General features: G+C 39.4%; 1 protein-coding gene across 1 annotated transcript in view; it reads left to right on the forward strand.

Moving 5' to 3' along the window:
- Positions 1-18,027, forward strand: part of TSPAN18 (tetraspanin 18) — a 220,830-nt gene that overhangs the window by 178,673 nt on the left and 24,130 nt on the right. Inside the window, exons 4-6 of the mRNA XM_020798348.3 lie at positions 5,214-5,306; positions 6,427-6,621; positions 14,632-14,706. Of these exons, the coding sequence (XP_020654007.1) occupies positions 5,244-5,306; positions 6,427-6,621; positions 14,632-14,706 (333 nt within the window). The 5' untranslated portion in view covers positions 5,214-5,243. The remainder of the gene's footprint in view (positions 1-5,213; positions 5,307-6,426; positions 6,622-14,631; positions 14,707-18,027) is intronic.

Consider the following 18,027-nt stretch of genomic DNA (forward strand, 5'->3'; position numbering starts at 1 on the left):
ACTTGGCCTTGAATCTTTTTGAGAGGGTGGTTTGTTTCAATACTTTAGAACGCTTTGGGTAGAAGCCCTGTTCCTTTCCACATAGGATCTCAAATCACAGGTTGTGGGCACAGGAATGAGAAAGCTGATATTAGAGCTGCTGGGTTCCAATACCAATTTAGTCCAAAGCAATTCAGACTCCATCAAATTCAATTTAGGCACTGAAACCTGATTGATTCAGAAATCCACATTGTTAGCTCTCCCACTGACTTGCATTGGAAGACATGGAGAGCTACATAGCTGTTTTGATTTTTTCACTAATATACATCAAATTTGGAGACATCATAGAATTTCAGACAGTTTCAAAGGTTTATGTAATAGACATCTTTGAAGTTTGCTTTTATTAAAAAATATATCTTAAAAGCATGTACACTCAGTGGAGTGATTGATCTTGCTCATCCATGCTGCTCTTGTCCTCTCACTGACCCCCTAGGGTTGACAATGCCTTCCTAAACCCCTTGGAAGATCACAGGTTTATCGTTAAAGAATTGAACCAAGGAAGAACTAGTTTTACAAAGAAAGAAGGGGCCGGAGGATGGATTAAAGCATTTGATTTGTAGCACAGTTGGCAGTGCGCACAGAAGACAGACCAAGCTCTCCTATCCCCTGAGATGAGAAGCAATGTGCTGTCCAACAAACAGTCAGACATTTCTCTGCCCCTTATCACAGGAAGAAACAGAGACAGCAACAAAAAGGTAGTGCTTCCCTACCCAGGTCTTATGGGCCCTGAAGAGAACGACCCTCACCCCCACCATCCCACTCCAGATGAGGATGGGACTTATCAGGACAAGTTGGCTTATGTTGAATTAAAATAAGAGGCAGTGCTGATGGCAGACAATGATGGCTTAATTCTCCTGTATACAAGGAGGCAATTTCTTCAGTGTGTGTTGAAGAGGATTCTTTCTTGTATCCGAGGAACTATGGGAAAGGTGCTTAGGAAAACTGCATGTTCAGAAACTCAAGGATAACCCCTCACAGACCAGCCCTGAAGTTCTGTATAAAACCAGCTTTTAGTGGGTGATGGGTGGCTGCCTAAATCTCCTCCCTCTGCTCTGGCAGTTGGAGTGGGCAAAGCAAACAGGTGGCCTTAGCCACTGCTTCTTTCCACAGCTGCTACTACAACTTCTTCTTTTTTCAAAACACCCTAGCACCTGCTGTGCTTCACATCTTTCTCTGTAGACTGAGGAAGCCTGAATTTGAGCAATACTGCTCTGTTGTTGTGTAGTCATTAAGTCACGACCAACTCTTCGTGACCCCATGGACCAGAGCATGCCAGGCCCCCCTGTCTTCCACGGCCTCCAAGAGTTGGGTCAAATTTATGTTGGTAGCTTCGATGACACTGTCCAACCATCTTCTCCTGCCTTCACACTTTCCCAACGTCAGGGTCTTATCCAGGGAGGCATCTCTTCTCATGAAATGGCCAAAGTATTGGAGCCTCAGCTTCAGGATCTGTCCTTCCAGTGAGCACTCAGGGTTGATTTCCTTCAAAATGGAATACTGCTCTACCTTAGCAAAAACAGGAAGAACAGGAAAAGTTGGGATACTCTGAGAAGAAGATGAAAGTGACAGATGGTGGAGCATCCCTGGATGATCTTAATTCGTTTGTACTCTGTCATTATTAATTTCTCACACCCATTTTAGCTCAGGTCTTTCTAGGAAAGTGGCAGCGACGGGGGCAGTCATGCCTTCACCACCACGCTTGGTGTGGTGCCCACCCAGCCTAATTGCTGAGTAGGCAGACAGACAGGGAGGTAGTAGTGCTTGGCAGACTATGGCAGCTAAATCATAATCTTTCCTGGCAGACAAAAGTCTACTGTTCAGATTTCAGAAGCAACATACTGCTTCACTGAGCCGTACAACAAAGAGTAAGTATGGTGTTCAGTCACAGTGTATGTGACTGAAAGGGTATTTGACTATGAATGTTTGGTGGGCCCTGGGGGAGGCAGCAGCAGTTGGCAGATGCAGACAAATGGGGCTGTGCAGGATAGTAGGCAGCTCCCTACATCCAATCAAAACATCTTTCTAGGTTGTGGCATGGTCTCTTCTTCCACTTTTGGGCACATCATGGTAGGCACCCTAAACATAGCCCTTAACTAGAATTAAAATGCTGGACTGAAGAATATAGCAAGCACCACTGCATCATACAGTGCTGCCTTTGGGGATCTGGGTTGGCACTGGAAATTTCTGTCTCTTTGCCCTCTTCTTCCCTTATTCCTTTCCCTCCATCGTTGCTTACCTAAACCTCCTGTTAGGTGCAGACTAAGCCTGTTTGCTGGGACTTCTTTGCTTCTGCGCCGGGTAAAAACACTGGTGCTGCTTCTTCAGATAGATAAGCAAGCTGCTAATGTGTAATGGCCTGGCAATATAGCCCTGCTCCTTGCTCTTCTGAAGTGGAGAGCAAAACGACCTCTACGCATGTGTGCCTTTTCTTTGGTGGTGATGACCCAGACTGCCTTCTTCTGGTGCAGGGGCAACCTCTTTTGGGAGAGGGTAGTACCTCCTACCTACCTTTGCCCTCCAGACTCAAATAGAGCCCTCTTGACTATGGGATCAGGCTTACTCCCACTACTGCCTGAAGGTGAAAAAAACAAATCTGCTTCCTTCTGGCTCTCAGGGTATTGTGTGTATTTGTGTTACTACAGTGGAGAGACCTCATGATTAATTCAGTTAAAGTAATGTTTGAAATTGTAAGACAATGGTTGAATAGAAACTTAAAATGCTAAGTTGAAATAATGAAGAAATAATGGATCATAAATTAAATGTAGTTTTTTGCTCAACGAAACATGAACAAAATAGGCAATAAAAATTAAAAATAGTGCTTCTTTCTATGATTCACAATCACATTGTGAATTAAACATGGAATATAATCACAATATATGTGCTTCCTGAATAAAATAGGCTTCCTGGTATAATTCAGATGGCTATACAATGGTGCATATGCACCTATATTTGTACATGCATGTATGCACATGCACACACACACACAAAAGAATGAGGAGGTGATTTTTAAAGTCAATCACAGACAAAATCAAATTAGACACCTAACAGGAAAGAGGACTAAGAGGCCAGGCAGGGTTGGTCTAGAGCAGGGGTCTCCAGACTATGGCCCACGGGCCACATCAGGCCTCCCTTGCCTTTTTATCTGGCCCAGGCATAGGAAGAGGAGGGAAGGGGGACCAAATGATCCCCCATCCCCGCTGTCTTTGCAAAGACAGCAGGGGTCGTGGATTGCTTCTGTCAGGCTTCAATCCTCTTTCTATCTCAACTCTTTTCTATCTCAGGAAGAGGAGGGGGGCCTTGCAAAGATAGTGGGGGTGGGGGATTGCTTGGATATCCCTTCCCTCCTTTGGCCCTGGAAAATGTGTAAAATATCTAATGTGGCCCTTATACTGAAAAGTTTGGAAACCCCTGGTCTAGAGTAAATAAGATAAAATAAACATATTTTACTATTCAAATAAACAAATCAGAAAGACAAAGGAAGGGTTAAGCAAAATTTCAGGGCTGGAATCACATTGATAATACAAAATAAATATGGAGATGAATCAGATGAAGCTTAGACTACAATCAACACAACTATATTCTCAAAGATCTTTCAATCTAACTACTAAGAACACTGCTATTGTTGTCACGTGCCAGCAAGTCACCTGCCACTTATGAATGAGGACTGGTGGGGGGGGCAGACAAAGTGTTTTGTGAAACAATTGATTATGTAAGTTTAGTAGCCTCATCCAATCATTTGCCACAAGTATTGTAACTGATGCCAGTGATTGCATGTTAAAGTTGTCAACATGTCCCCCTCTTGATCACAGCAGTTGGTGTTTTTCTTCTGTGGTAACACTTTTTGCAGTTAGTTTTAGATGTTTGAATCTCTGAATAAGTGCCAAGTTCTTTGGACCCTTTTGCATCACTTCAAAACTGAAACTAGCTGTTCCACTTCGATTAAGACCTCGTACAGATAAGCAGTGTAGCTTTGATTTAAATCTTTTCTTATAAGGATTTGATTTAAAGTCAATTGATAGGCATCAAATTAAAAATTGGAATTTTTGATGATTTAAATTTTAAGAATTGATTGTTTTATTAATATCATGACTTAAATCAATTTGATTGTTTAAAACAATCATTGACTTTTATCCACCCTGCAAATATGTCTGAGTTGTACCAATTTGAGCATTTTTGAGAAAATGTTTCATCATTCAAGATGTAGCCAAAGTGGACGCACATCCCTAACTGGTATGGTAGATCAGTGGTGGATAAAAGGAAGCACAAGTTAAAACATGGAAACCTTTGTTTAAATAGTAGCTCAGCTGCATGCTCAGTACATTTTCTTAGGATCTTTCTCAAATAAACTCTGACCCGATATTCAGAAAGGGTAGGCAGACCTTTAGGAGGAAAAGGGTATATCCTTTTTCTAACCTGTGCTTATCTCAACTTGCATTTGCCAAATTAGCTTGCTATTGTTTTGTAATTGATCTGCTAAGCTTGATTTTCATGTTTGATGTCTCAGGGAGGTAGCACTGAGAGATCTGCCAGCCTAGAGGGATAACATTGTAAAAGCAAGAAATAGGCATTAGCCTTAACGTATGTTATCTAACTTCCATCCTCTCCAATCATTTGTAATATAGAAATATGACACTAGCTTTCCATATTTGGTGATTGTAAGCACTAAAGATGTAACAAATTTGTGCTAATATTCTCATCCCTGATGAAAAAAATGACTCTCAGCACACTGTCAAAAAATCTATAATCACATAAAAAGTGATATTGCATGCAGTAAACCTGTGGGTTTTTACATAACAACAATTTTCACTATATATATGTGTTTGTATTATGCTTAGAAATTGGTGGGAGGAGAGACAAGGAGTATTGAAAAAGATACATCTTTGGTGCTTACCTTTTAAACCAGGTGGTGAGTCATTTGGCTGTTTCTCATTAACCTTTCATGCTGATCCTGATGCACCAGCGAGAGCACAAAATGGGAATTGGAGGTGATCATTACTACCGATTAACCTCTGTTATGCTATCTCATCCAGAGAGGAAATTTACTCTTTCTGCATAATGAATTCCACAGGGTCTTGAAGAGAGAAAAAAAAAAAAAAGAGAGAGAGAGAGAGAGAGAGAGAGATGGCTACAAAGATGAAAGGAGGAAGTGCTAAAGGATGGTCTGTGTCTTTCAGGGTTGATTGGATTGTGCAACCTGTACAACCATGGAAGGGGATTGTTTGAGCTGCATGAAGTATCTGATGTTTGTCTTCAATTTCTTCATATTTGTAAGTATTCTCTGCTTTTCCAGCACATTTTATCTTTTTTAGATCTTAACCTATGAGTTGTCACTGCTGGCTTTATTTGGTAGAGTTAGTACAATATAAGCTTCATATACAACAGCATCTGAAACAGGCACAACACCTCTTAGAAACTTACAGGGTATAACTGATGGAAACTGGTATCACTGGGGAGGAGAGAAATTGCTGCTGCTTTTGCAGCTAGTAAGACTTAATAATACAATTCCAAGTAATTATGGCTCTCAGACAGTGATTTACTCCGTCCCAACATACTTTGGCATTCAAGAATTGTGTTACAGCATGGAAAATGGTTGCAGAATTTCTCAGTAGAGTATTATTTCTTCCAAAAGCATACTAATTTTACAAAGAATGGTTATAAAGACTTAGCAAGTATAACATGAATGAATCCTTTTGTTGGTCACTACATGGACACCACAACAATAGTAGCAGGACACTGGCATTACATGGTGCCAAGGCTCCATACAATTGAAGTATATCATCTCTGAAATTCAGTTTCCTGATGGGATGTTATTATTGTTGAAAAAACCACCATCTGGAACCACTTTTAGAATACATGTGCATTGTGCGAATGTGCTGGATTTTTTTGTTTGTTTGTTGTTTTTGTTGTTGTTCTTTTGGTATGAGTAAAGCATTCTGAAAAAGTATGTCCTATATATTGAGCTGAGATTTAAGGTAAGCCTCTATCAAATTAAGAAAGCCTTTATGGACATCTGATGAAACTCTTTATGGTTAAAAAACAAACACCAAGAAGCGAAAGTAAAAGAGGACAAAAGTAGGGTCAGAATCCTAAATACAACTTGTATTCAGTGGAAGGAAACAGAAAACAAAGAAAGAAAAATAAGAGACATTACAAATATACATGGACTATCCTCATAAAGCTGCAGTTATGTTTGCTTTTAACTTTTAGCTGGTGCTCTTGTCTATGAAGTTGCATCTAACTTATGGCTACCTTGATAGAATTTTTGCAAGGTATGGGGTTTCATCCCAGATCTCCTGAAGACTACTCCAGCATTCTGTCCACTACAACACACTGGCTCTCCCTGATTAAAACATACATTAATTCTATTTTTTTTCCTTTTTGTGGCAGCTGGGTGGTACATGTCTACTGGGAGTTGGAATATGGGTCATAGTAGATCCCACAGGATTTCGAGAGATAGTAGCTACTAACCCTCTGCTCTTCACGGGAGCATACATCATGCTGGCCATGGGAGCAATGCTCTTTCTGCTGGGGTTCCTAGGATGCTGTGGAGCAATCCGCGAGAACAAATGCCTCCTCCTCTTTGTAAGTACTGCTGTTTTGTTTTTTGGCATTGGTTTTTGTTACTGGCCTACAATAGGTAGGTTGTGTCATACCATTACAGAAGACTATGTTACTGTGTGATTATTTTATTATTTGCTTGTTGCTCCTTGTCACACAGACTCACCCAAGCGGAGAACTGATGATATCATGTTCTAATCTATGTGTGAGCTCTTCTTTTCTTCTCATGCAGAACTAGGCAATCTACAGAGATTTAGGCACCAAACACTCAGCCTTCTCTGTAGGAATGCTCCTGTGACCTTACCTGTGAATTGTTTTTCTTATAGAAATTACCATATTTGCCGGCGTACAAGATGACTTTTTGGCCCTGAAAAACATGCCTCCAAGTGGGGGGTCGTCTTGTACACTGGGTGCATGTCTTGCAAACCCTCTCTCCCAGTGAAGTCACTTACCTGGTAGTAAGACCCAGTAGAGCCTGACTCTAGCGCCGAACAGCTGACTGTCTGAACAGCAGAGAGGTGGCAGCCATTTTGAGATGCGACCACATGGCTGCTGCCTCTCCAAAATTGCTGGCACCTCTCCAAAATGGCTGCCGCCTCCGAAAAGGAACCAAAAGGGGCAAAAGGAACTCTCCCCATCATGCAGCCAAAGCAGAATCATGCATGCAGAAGAGGGGGTAGTCTTATACAGCAAGTATATAACAAACTCTACATTCTGAGTGGGAATGTTGGGGGGCCGTCTTATACTTCCAGTCGCCTTATACACCAGCAAATATGGTAGTTTTTTTCACTGAAAAAGTTCTCTTGCACCCTCTACTAGTAAATATATACATATATAGGGGACTTCTCAAATCATGGCATCATGACTTTAGCATGCCTCTACCATGCACAAGGGAACATTCTGAGCAAAAGAAAAATTGGAAGGGGGCTGAGGAGGCATATTGGGGGTGTTGAGGAGTGCTTTAAGCCTATAGGTCATATTGTACCCAGCCCTGTTCTAAAGAACTACTTTGAGCCACTGGTCGTAGTTAACGTTTCTGCCTGGTTGATAGTTACCTTGTTCCACTTACCATTGGGGTAAAAAAGTGAAAGTGTGCAAATTTGTGGTTTTGAGTTACAATCCTCAGAACTCCGCAAGTGGCATAAGGGGAATTATGAACACAAATCTGTGTGCCTCCAATAAAAAGTGAAATGTTTAGGATTGATTACTGTTATGTCTGTGAGAAGAATATGCTAGTAGTCATCTTCCTGATTACATAAACAGGTCTTTGGGTTATATCTTTGGATTAGCCAGTGCAAAGTAAAACCCTGAAGATGGTTAACAGCAGAAAAAGAAAAGAGGTCTCTGGACAGTTCATGACAAATATATTGTTTTCACCTTTATGAATATCGGAATAAACACCTATTAGACTTTACATGTGTGCTATGCTGTATCTCAGTCTCTAGTAGTATTTCAAGCTCCTCTACAAAGGTCTGGCTAGTAGGGGCAGCTGCTGTAGTTTCTTCTCCCTTGGAATGGGTTAAAGAATCCTTCTGTGAAATGATTCTTTTGTTGTGGTAAGCAAATTTTGTGACACACCATGTCTCACCTTCACAGCCACATTATGGGTACCTACGCATGCTAACTATTTTGTTATGGCACCAATAATATGTCCTCCCCCCAAGTCCATGTATATGCCTGGTGGAAAAAGCATGTCAGAATTTTTTACTTGGAAAAACAACTTCCAGCATAGGGTTTTTCCCCCCAGAAAAGTGGTTTTTGTGGCAAATTACTGCCTACACAAAAAGTTTCAGTCTGCAGGTTATGGAAATTATCAGCCTGGAAAGCTTTCCCTCTTTCTTTAAGGAGTTGGGCTGGAGTTGCTTCTTGCTAACTGTACAGTAGTGGGTTAGGGAAAGGTGTTATTTTCGTGGGCTGATTAAAATCCAAGTTGTCTTACAAAGTTTTCAAAAATAGATGAGCCAAAGGCTTCCTGAAAGAGATTTCACAGTGATACATAATGAATGCCTGAAGCTTTTAGCTCAAGTGTAAACTCAAGGCAAGTGGAGAACATGGAAGAGAGACAAGACAGAAACACGCATCCCAAGGGAAGTTCTCAATGAGAATTTCTTTCTATGTAGAGATGATTTTTTCATGTTGTATTTTTATAAGAAATGTTGCAGCTACATCTGATACGTTGCATCAAGTGTCAGACTGTGTTGAGCATCAAAGCCCTTAAAGCAGTTCTTAGCTGTTTGAATTGTTACATTTTTTAAAAAATAATAATAATAATTTAAACCTCACAAGTTTCCTGGAACTTTTAAGCAAGCAAGCCTGTGGAATAACCAAATGGCATTTTGCTAGTTTCCCAATAAAACTGAATCCACCACAGAACTGTAGCCAGATATTTTGAGTTGAGATGGCATGAAACAATGACGACAATCAGCTTCATTAAATGAAAAGCAGGCAAGTTGTAGTTTGTCTGCAAATGCAATATTAAATCAGCTCCACATCCTCCACCAGGAAAATATATATATATATATATATATATATCTGTGGACAGGGCAAGGACAGTCTAATGAGATCAGTGACCATGCTCTCGCTGCTCTAGTAGGGGAATCCAGGAGGACTTTTAAGGGGGAGAAGCTTCTGTTACTGCCCATCCACCCACCCACAATAGCTCTAGGCTTGCTTCATGGTAGGTCTTTACATTCTGCATGTCTTTAAAAACAATTTATCTCTTAAAGAGAAATCAGTCTTGGAGTACGGTTATGAGTAATTCCTGTTGTCTGCTTCTTCACTGTTTCTTTCCATGCTCCTCTCACCCCAGGTGGAAAGTAGAAACAACTGCTGCCTGCTCTAAATTTTGTCAAGTTTGCCTTCAAAGTTCCTCTGATATGCATGCTGTCACAGAATTATTTTCACAGACAAAAGGAAAAATAAACAAAATACTGAAAGGTCCCCTGATGTTCAGATCCAGTGATTCTTCAGGAGCTCCCGTTAAAAAGACCTGTAGCATGCACAGTTGAGATCCAACCTGATACATGTATGTTTATAGATACAGATGATAGAGATCAGGGTAGGCAACTTGTGATCTTTAGATGTTTTTGTTTGGCGGGCCCAGTAATCTATTGTTTTGGTAAGAGAAATCTTACCCAAATCTGTTAATGTTTTTTGTTATGTGGTCTGTTTTTTGCCCGTGAGTAGGGGTCAGGATTCGCTTACTTGCTTGTTATGTTCACTCTGGGGACCACTGAAGTGTGTTTCATCCACAAGCAAGATATCTTGATTGCCAGATCTCTGTATTTTGTTAGTTTTTCCAATTCTTTATTTTCAACTCTGGCATCTCCTGGAATTGCGATGTCGATGATCCAGACATTTCTTCATTCTATTGCTACTATGTCTGGTGTGTTATGTTCAAGGTGTTTATCAGTTTAGAAATGGAAATATCACAAAATCTTGATTATGTCATTTTCTGACACCTTCTCTATCTGATGTGCCCATGGATTTTTGGAAGCTGTCAAGTTATGGTTTTGTTTTGTTTTTTTGCATAATGAGCAGTGTACTAATTTTGCCACTCTATTATGTTGTCAGATCCTAATTTGGATTACTGACAAAACCACTCCAGGAGTCCTATAAGAGTTACAGACTTCCTCGGCAAAGAGAAAAGATTCTATGATCCATCACAGCTGACATTATCCCAATAAAGGGTTAATATCAGAATGAAACCAAATAATCAGTCACAAGCTGTTTGTAAACTCATTTGTGTTTCTCATTATAAGTGTCTTCAGTGATGCAATAATTCCAGGCCACTACAGAACCTGTTAATGCTATACAAGTTCTATTTATTTACATCATTTCTAGGCTCCATGCTTAAAAGTAGCAAATCTAAAAATTATCAGACAGTCTCACAACTATGAAGAAAAAACTGTAGGCACTTATGCTTAAATACAAAAGTCATATAGACATGCAAAAATTATAGATTATAAACTTAAAAATCTATTAAAACTGAACTTAAGGTTTGAACAAATACTTACAGTAAGTCAAAAATACATCTTAAAAACGAGTCTTGTGGCACAGTGTGGTTAAACTGCTATACTGCAGCCAAAACTGTACTCACAACCTGAGGTTCAATCCCAGGTAGCTGGCTCAAGGTTGACTCAGCCTTCTATCCTTCCGAGGTTAGTAAAATGAGTAGCCAGTTAATGGGGGGGGGGGCATGGTGTAGCTGCATAATGAACTTGTAAACCACCCAGAGAGTTGAAGTGATATGGGGCAGTATATAAGCAGCATGCATTCACTCGTAAGCTCATAGCTGTGCAAAGTCCAGATAAGCACTTTAGTTATGCTTGGATCAAAAAAACCAAAAAACATTAAAACACAGGAGCTCATAGCTTGTAAAGGCAAAGAATATATATCTCTCTATATTCTCTGTTGCTGCCCAGAGTAGATCTTTGAAATCTAATAAAATAAATACCACTTTAAAGTTCTTGAGAACATAACCATAAAAAGCAAAAAGTCTTATAGGTTTCAATGACAGGTATGAAAAGGTATTTAAACATTTAAAAGTAAAAATGTACAAAATCAAAATGCATTACTTCACTCTAAGCATGTTATTAACACAGAGAAAAAATATTTTATCTAAAAGAGAAAAGCTCACTGTGAAGGAGGAGTGTGTGAGAGTGAGCTATCCGTGGTGACAGAGGCTGTAGAAGGAGGAGTGAATGGAGATCTAGGAAAATGAATTAGAGGAAAAGGCAGGAAAGGTAGAGATCTGTCTGGTGGAGGAGGATGTGAAGGGAAAGGGGTAGAGCAAGAGGTGTCAATATGAGAGGAGGCTATAAGTGAGGAAGTGATGCGTTGGTTCAGTGCAATTTTAGAGGAACATGAGAGGAAGAGAGAGGAGGCGAGAAGGAGGGAGGTCGAATACGTTAACACCCAAGGACTGTTGAGAGATTTTCCCAACCTAAAAGTGGGAGGATTGTTGCCAGAACTGAACCTGAAGGGAGGAAAAGCTGCACAATTCTTGACCGAGGAGTGGACCGTGATCGTGGCACCACGTAAGTTGGAGCTTCAGAGAGAGACGGAGATAGCCCACAATTGTTTCTATGATAAGCCAGATGAGAGGGGCTGGGTGAGACACTCATGCCTTGGGAGGATTTGTGCCCTAAGGAGTACTCCTCCCCGAAGACCGATGTACCGGGAATGGTGTGGGCAAACTCCCCACTGAGCCCCTGGGAATATGGAAAGAGTTTTGGTTCTCCTAATTATGGCGTGTTGCTGGAATTGAGAGGTTTTTATCCATTGAATAATGTGCTGGAGGAGAGTGGAGAAAATAAAAGTGACAGTTTGAAGGTTATAAAAACGTCTCCAGTTTTATTTCCCGCCTTTATCTATGTTATTCCCATGGCTATCTCCTGGCTACTCTCAGTGCATCTGCGTCTTCCCACTTCTTTGCAAAACGTAGGTGGGTGTAGTTCTTTGGGAGATGTTCCATAAACATGATATAAATCTCTGTTTTGTTACACTAAGTTTTTCTAAATTAAACAAAATATCTTTGATGCTGAACTTTGGCTTTCCCATGGGTAAGCAATGCTAGTTTGTCTGGACAGATGTAGGTCAACTCAGCAACCTGCTGAGATAGCTTCTAGCCAGGAAAAATGGCCCCTTAGCACCATATGTGGACTTCCTTAGCACCTTATGTGAACTGACTGTTACATGCTTTTACATTTAAAATGTTTCACTCCATATTATGTGCACAGAATATTATGTGCGTTCATACTCCTCATTGTTCCAACACTAGATTAGAGAATTATTAATTATTATGAGGATAAATAAAAAGCAAACTTTTGTTTTTCTTTTCTACTTACTTATCAAGAAGCAAACTACTAAAGATAATGTTGATGTTTTTCTCCTCTCACACTGTTTCCTAAAAGCTTCTGTTTTTTACAATACATAGCTATTCTTATTCAACACAGGCTTTCACATCTATTCTGTGGTGTTTCTTTAACTTAACAGTACTCAAGTGGCAAAGTAAATGGCACTCAATTTTTTCTTTGTTTTTTTTTTATCTGTTCACATAACATGAGCATCATTGTTTATTTTTTCATTGCGAACACTGGCATGCAACTCCGTGAATGAACTACCGCCTTCATATTAGTTCTCTTTTTACCAAAACAATGGTTGTTTTGGTTTTGTTCCCAGCTGTTGCTTTTCAGTAATACTTTCACTTTTAAAGCACCTCTCTGAGGCATATTTTAAAAGGAATTTATAGATATATATTCCTGCCATGTATTCCTATAAAAATCCATAACTGAATATGTATAATTTTGTAATATGTTTGTGCAGTCTTTGGACATTCGCAGATGAGGTGTGTCACCATTTCATCTTTTTCTTGGTAGAGTTGACATTAGCTGTTAGCACTAATTCCTTGAATCTTAGCTTTCATCACATTGGTTTAGAGTGCTTGTTCTTATATAGCAAAAACCAAGCTTTCAGTTTCTTTCTTAATGGTTCTCAGTTTTAGCCATGCCCATGTTGAATTATGATCATGCTTTCCAGCAATACTTATCATGTGTTGTCCATGTAGCAGTTTATTTTTCCAATTGTTTATTTTTAAATTGTTGTTCCTTATACTGAGCCTTTTTTCTGTTTTCGAAATGTTCTCCATTTTCACTGCCTTAAGTATTTTTTTCTACTTATACTGATATAATCATTTAGTTTTTTCCCCCTCCTCTACTACCTGCTGTATTTGCAGCAAACCACAATCCCCATTTTTTCATAGTAGCTGCTGTTGCTGCTGCTGCTGTTCCTTCTTCATTGGCTATGCTGGCTAAGGCTGATGGCAGGCTAAAAAACATCTGGAAGGCCACAGCTGCCAAATTGGTATAGATCTAAGTAGTATAAATAAGTACATTATGGATTGAATCCCAGTTTAGGTGCAAGTTGCTAAGCTAGCAGAAATGATCATAAGCAATCTTTTCTAGAAATGCTATACAGGGGTAGGGCAGTCTTGCTCAGTGGGGTATGCCTAGGACTGAAATTTCTGAAAAATGTGTTGAGGCATCACCTACAGAAGTTAGAACCTAGATCCAACCCTGTATATGCAAAAAAAAAAAAAAAAAAAAAAAAAGATATCTCACAAATGGTGATGTTCTTTAAGGCAGTACTAAAAGGACTACTTTAAAACCCTTTTCATGAAATTGATCACATCCAGTTGAAAGTGGGACCACATTAGGTACTGAGACTTTGACACGTCACATTCTTTGCTTACAGTTTTTATTACCATTTCTGTGATACTGTTAATTTCTATCCCTTGCTGAAATGTATAATACTGTATACTGGATTCTGCAAAAATAAAACATAAAATAAAAACTTGTTCATATTCATCAATGGCCACTTTGTTATACTAACAGTATGCAAATTATGGCTTATTGTGTCCATCACTACAGTCAGGACATGCTTTGTTAGCCAGCTATAAACCAGTTAAAAGCCATGGTTTGTCACTGATTTTGTGCTTCAGGCTTGTTTGTACCATGGCTTCTTGGCTGCAACCAGAGGTGCAGCTTGTCCTCGTCCTGTTTCTCCAGCTGTCCATCCTGATAATGAGCTGACCAAAAGGCTGGAGCGAAGCAGGACAAAATTAATGAACACTAAATGTGATTTGTTCATCCATTTCCAAGCAATTCTTGGTTCTGGTAACTACATTGTACATTTTTTTATTTAATATTCTCAGGCAGCAGATAAGTGAATCCACAGATACTGATCCCACAGATAGAAGGGCCCTACTGTAGTGTAATACATACTAAAAGAGAAGTAGCACATGATCAACAGCACCATTGATTTATGAAATCATACTGCTCACAGTTTACTGTTTCTCTGTTGCTTTTTTCTTTCATCAAGGGTTTATCAGTCGTGTTCCAATATAGCCACACATTTCTTGTGTGAACAGAACACGTTTTGTTCAGTTTTCACTGTCTTTTTGATTATTTTGAGAGATTCTGTCCCATCTGTTGTAGACGCATAGTGATTGTTTTCCTCTGTTCTCTCTTTCAGTTCTTCATGTTTATTTTGATCATCTTCCTAGCAGAACTCTCAGCTGCAATCCTGGCTTTCATCTTTAGAGAAAACGTAAGTATTATGATGATAGCATAATGAAAATACTTTCCAAGGTTCTGCGGATTTTGGCTCAGGTGGACTTATCATTAGTAGGAGCCTATATGTCTGCTGAGCAGATATTTGTTTGGTAAGCTGTTGAGCTTTCCTGTTACTACTCTTTGCCTGAACAATTTGTACCTGCCTGCTGAATGTAAACAAGTTGGGCCTGCAATCAGATAAATAGCTTATGGATAGAAGAGATAGGGAGGCTTCCCAATCTCAAAACAAACTCATTGTTAACTCTGGATTGGTTTTAATTTCACAGTTCATAATTTCAATTTAACAGGTTTTATTTCACAGTTCCGTAACAGTTTGAGAGATTAGATTCCAAAAGCATACCTTTATTAGGCTGACCAGAATGGAACAAAAATGTGTGGAAGCTTTCAAGAAAACTATCTCTCCATCAGGAAACGTGGGACTAGGGAAGGAAACTGTGAGAAGGTTAACCTCAAATCCTTGTTGTCTGCATTTTGTTTCCAGACAGAATGGAAGAAAGATGCTGTCGTCAAAGATAGCAGTGGTGCCAGATTTCACCTGGTGTAGCCCAAGGGCTTACTGAGATCTGGGAAGTTAGAAAAAATTGATCCTTCATCTTAGACAATGAAAGTCCCCTTAGAGACCTCAAAGCTATATGCATTTGGTCTGTGCACACACTCTCTTTGGTTGACAGATAACATGCCATGTGTTAGCACTGGAATTAATTGTATATTTGTTGGGTATGTTTTGGGTACATTGACTTGCTTTAGCTGATCTATAGTTGAAAATTAACTCCAGGATAGATGAGGAAAATCTGGTTGCTCAAAGAAAGAACCTGTTGTCTAAGGTGTAACTTTCTACTACATTAGGAGCTCTGTGGGCTATCCTGAGTGAAATGTATACTAAAGATGGGCACAAATTTAAAAAAAAAAACAAATTGCAAAGTTCATCAAAAATCACTAATTAATCAGAAATTTGTTGCTTCGTATTCATCAGATGTGATGACCTTGATGAATACAAAGTAACAAATTTTAGCCATTTTGATTCATCACTTTGTTTACTTGTTTTTGCCCCCATGCCATCAACAGCTTGCTCCTGTCTATCAGAATCTCTAGACAACCCTGGCCAGGACCTAGAGACTCCCGGATTGGCAGGTCAGACAGCCAAATGTATGGCTCAAAGGGCTCCAGGGGAGTTGATTGTTAAGAATCATCCCAGGGGAAGAAGACAACATGCCTGCCAACCACCTCTGTAACCCAGGGGAGGAAATCTACCTGACTGCCAGCTACCTCTGAAGCTTGGGGGAACAAACCTGCATCTCTGCAACCTCTGTTAGTTATGCTCCCAGGCATGAACTAGTGCTGGAATTTCCCCCAAGTCAGCTGGCAGCCTCTAAAGGGAACTTTCCTGGAAGGACCCAATTTGAGGGTGTATAACTTGGATGTCCAAAACCCAAACTTCACCAAACATGGAGAAGTTGTAGAGGAGAGTCAGGGGATGTGGTTTTGGTGGTTTTGGTGTCTCCAGGTGGTATTTTATAGGCCTGCCAAATCGATTCCCGATTTGTTCTGCAAAAATTCGTAAATTTATGATTTGTGCACCTTGATGAATCACGACAAATCACCATTTTGCTGATGTCTGTCCATCACCTGAGAAGACTTATTTTCTTCTATGCTTTTAATTGTATTATAATTTGATCATTTGACTTTATGATTTTTGATTTTCATCCCTATATATTAATGTCACTATTCGCTATTTTGTTATGCTATTGTTTTTTGTTATGTGTTGTTAACTGCTCAGAGTGGCCTTGGCTGCCAGATAGGTGGTATATTAATTGATTGATTGATTGATTCTTTGTCTAAAAAAACAGATTCCCTCTGCATTCCCTCCATTTTTTGTAGCAGCATGACTATCCCTGCTTTTAACTGAAAGGTTAAAAGCACTTAACCTAAGCAAACAAACCAAAAAGGGGGAAAGGAAAAAGAAATCCCACTACACAGTGGTGCCTCAACTTACGAACGCCCCTACATACGAACATTTTGAATTATGAACAACTCTGTTTGCAAAATTTTGATTCGACTTGCAAATGGAGCTTCTACTTACGAACAAAAAAAATGGAAAAAGAGGGAAATGGACTTTGGACTGCCTGTACTGTAATTTTAAAATGTAAAAATTGGTTTTGGTTTAAAAGGTGCTTGGTTTGGTTTCCTGCCCTTTTTTAACCTATGTCATCTTAGGTTAAAAAAATTCTCCCCCTAGTGGTAGAGGATGGATTAACCGGTTTTGAATTAGTTCCTATAGGAAATAATGCTTCAACTTACAAACAGCGCCTCTATATACAAACAAAAAATAGCTGGAATGGATTAATTGGTTTTCAGTGCATTCCTATGGGAAATGCTTATTTGACTTACAAACGTTTTGACATACGAACATTTTCTGGGATGGATTCAGTTTGTAAGTCAAGGCTCCACTGTACAAACATTGGCTTGTAATTTTTTCCCCATAATGATGCTATCAAAGAACCATTTATCTGATCAGGTGGGTCTCATCTTTCTGATATAATCTGTACTGAAAGCAGAACTATTTGTTGCATTGAGTTCAAATGGGACAAACATTAGACAGAATTCAGCAGTCATTCTGCTGGAGGAAGTGTTCTTGTCGGATGAGGCACAGTTTCATGTTTGGATATTGATATTTGTCTACCTCCCCCCTTTTTTAAAAAAAGCATAGTTGGAAGGCTGTTTTATTCCCCGCACCTCCTGATCTTACTTTGTAGAGTACTACACATTCAGCCCACACTGATTTTTAAATATGGATGAGTACAGTTCTCTATGCTCATGTTACCATTCTAGTAATTTTTCAGATTTACTCACTATTCTCTTCATGATGCAAAATGTGTTGAATTTCTATCTAGATTCCTTTGTTTTGAACCTAGCCTTAAAGGACCCCCACAGCTTCTTTGTGCACCCCTCCCCCACATATTTCATCCTCACATTTTAAAACATTTTAGGAAAATAACTTTGCAGAAAAAAGTCTCCTTGTGCCCCTGTGGAGGGGTCTTAAATCTGTGATGAGTTGATTGAGCAAACAGGCCAGTTTCTTAACTGATATTTTTACCCAAATTGAAATTTTAAAAACTGTTTCATCTAGTTTTCATTGAAATACACTGAAAAATGCATTGAACAAAAATATTAAGGAGAAATGGATCAACTGTCACAAATGTTCAGAAACCATGTGTTTGTTTTCTTAAATAATATGTATTTTGCCTTTGTAAGCTATAGAAACAAACATTTCTTTTTATAAGTCTTCAAAACATTG

Source organism: Pogona vitticeps, chromosome 1 (assembly GCF_051106095.1).
Source record: "Pogona vitticeps strain Pit_001003342236 chromosome 1, PviZW2.1, whole genome shotgun sequence".
NCBI lineage: Eukaryota > Metazoa > Chordata > Lepidosauria > Squamata > Agamidae > Pogona > Pogona vitticeps.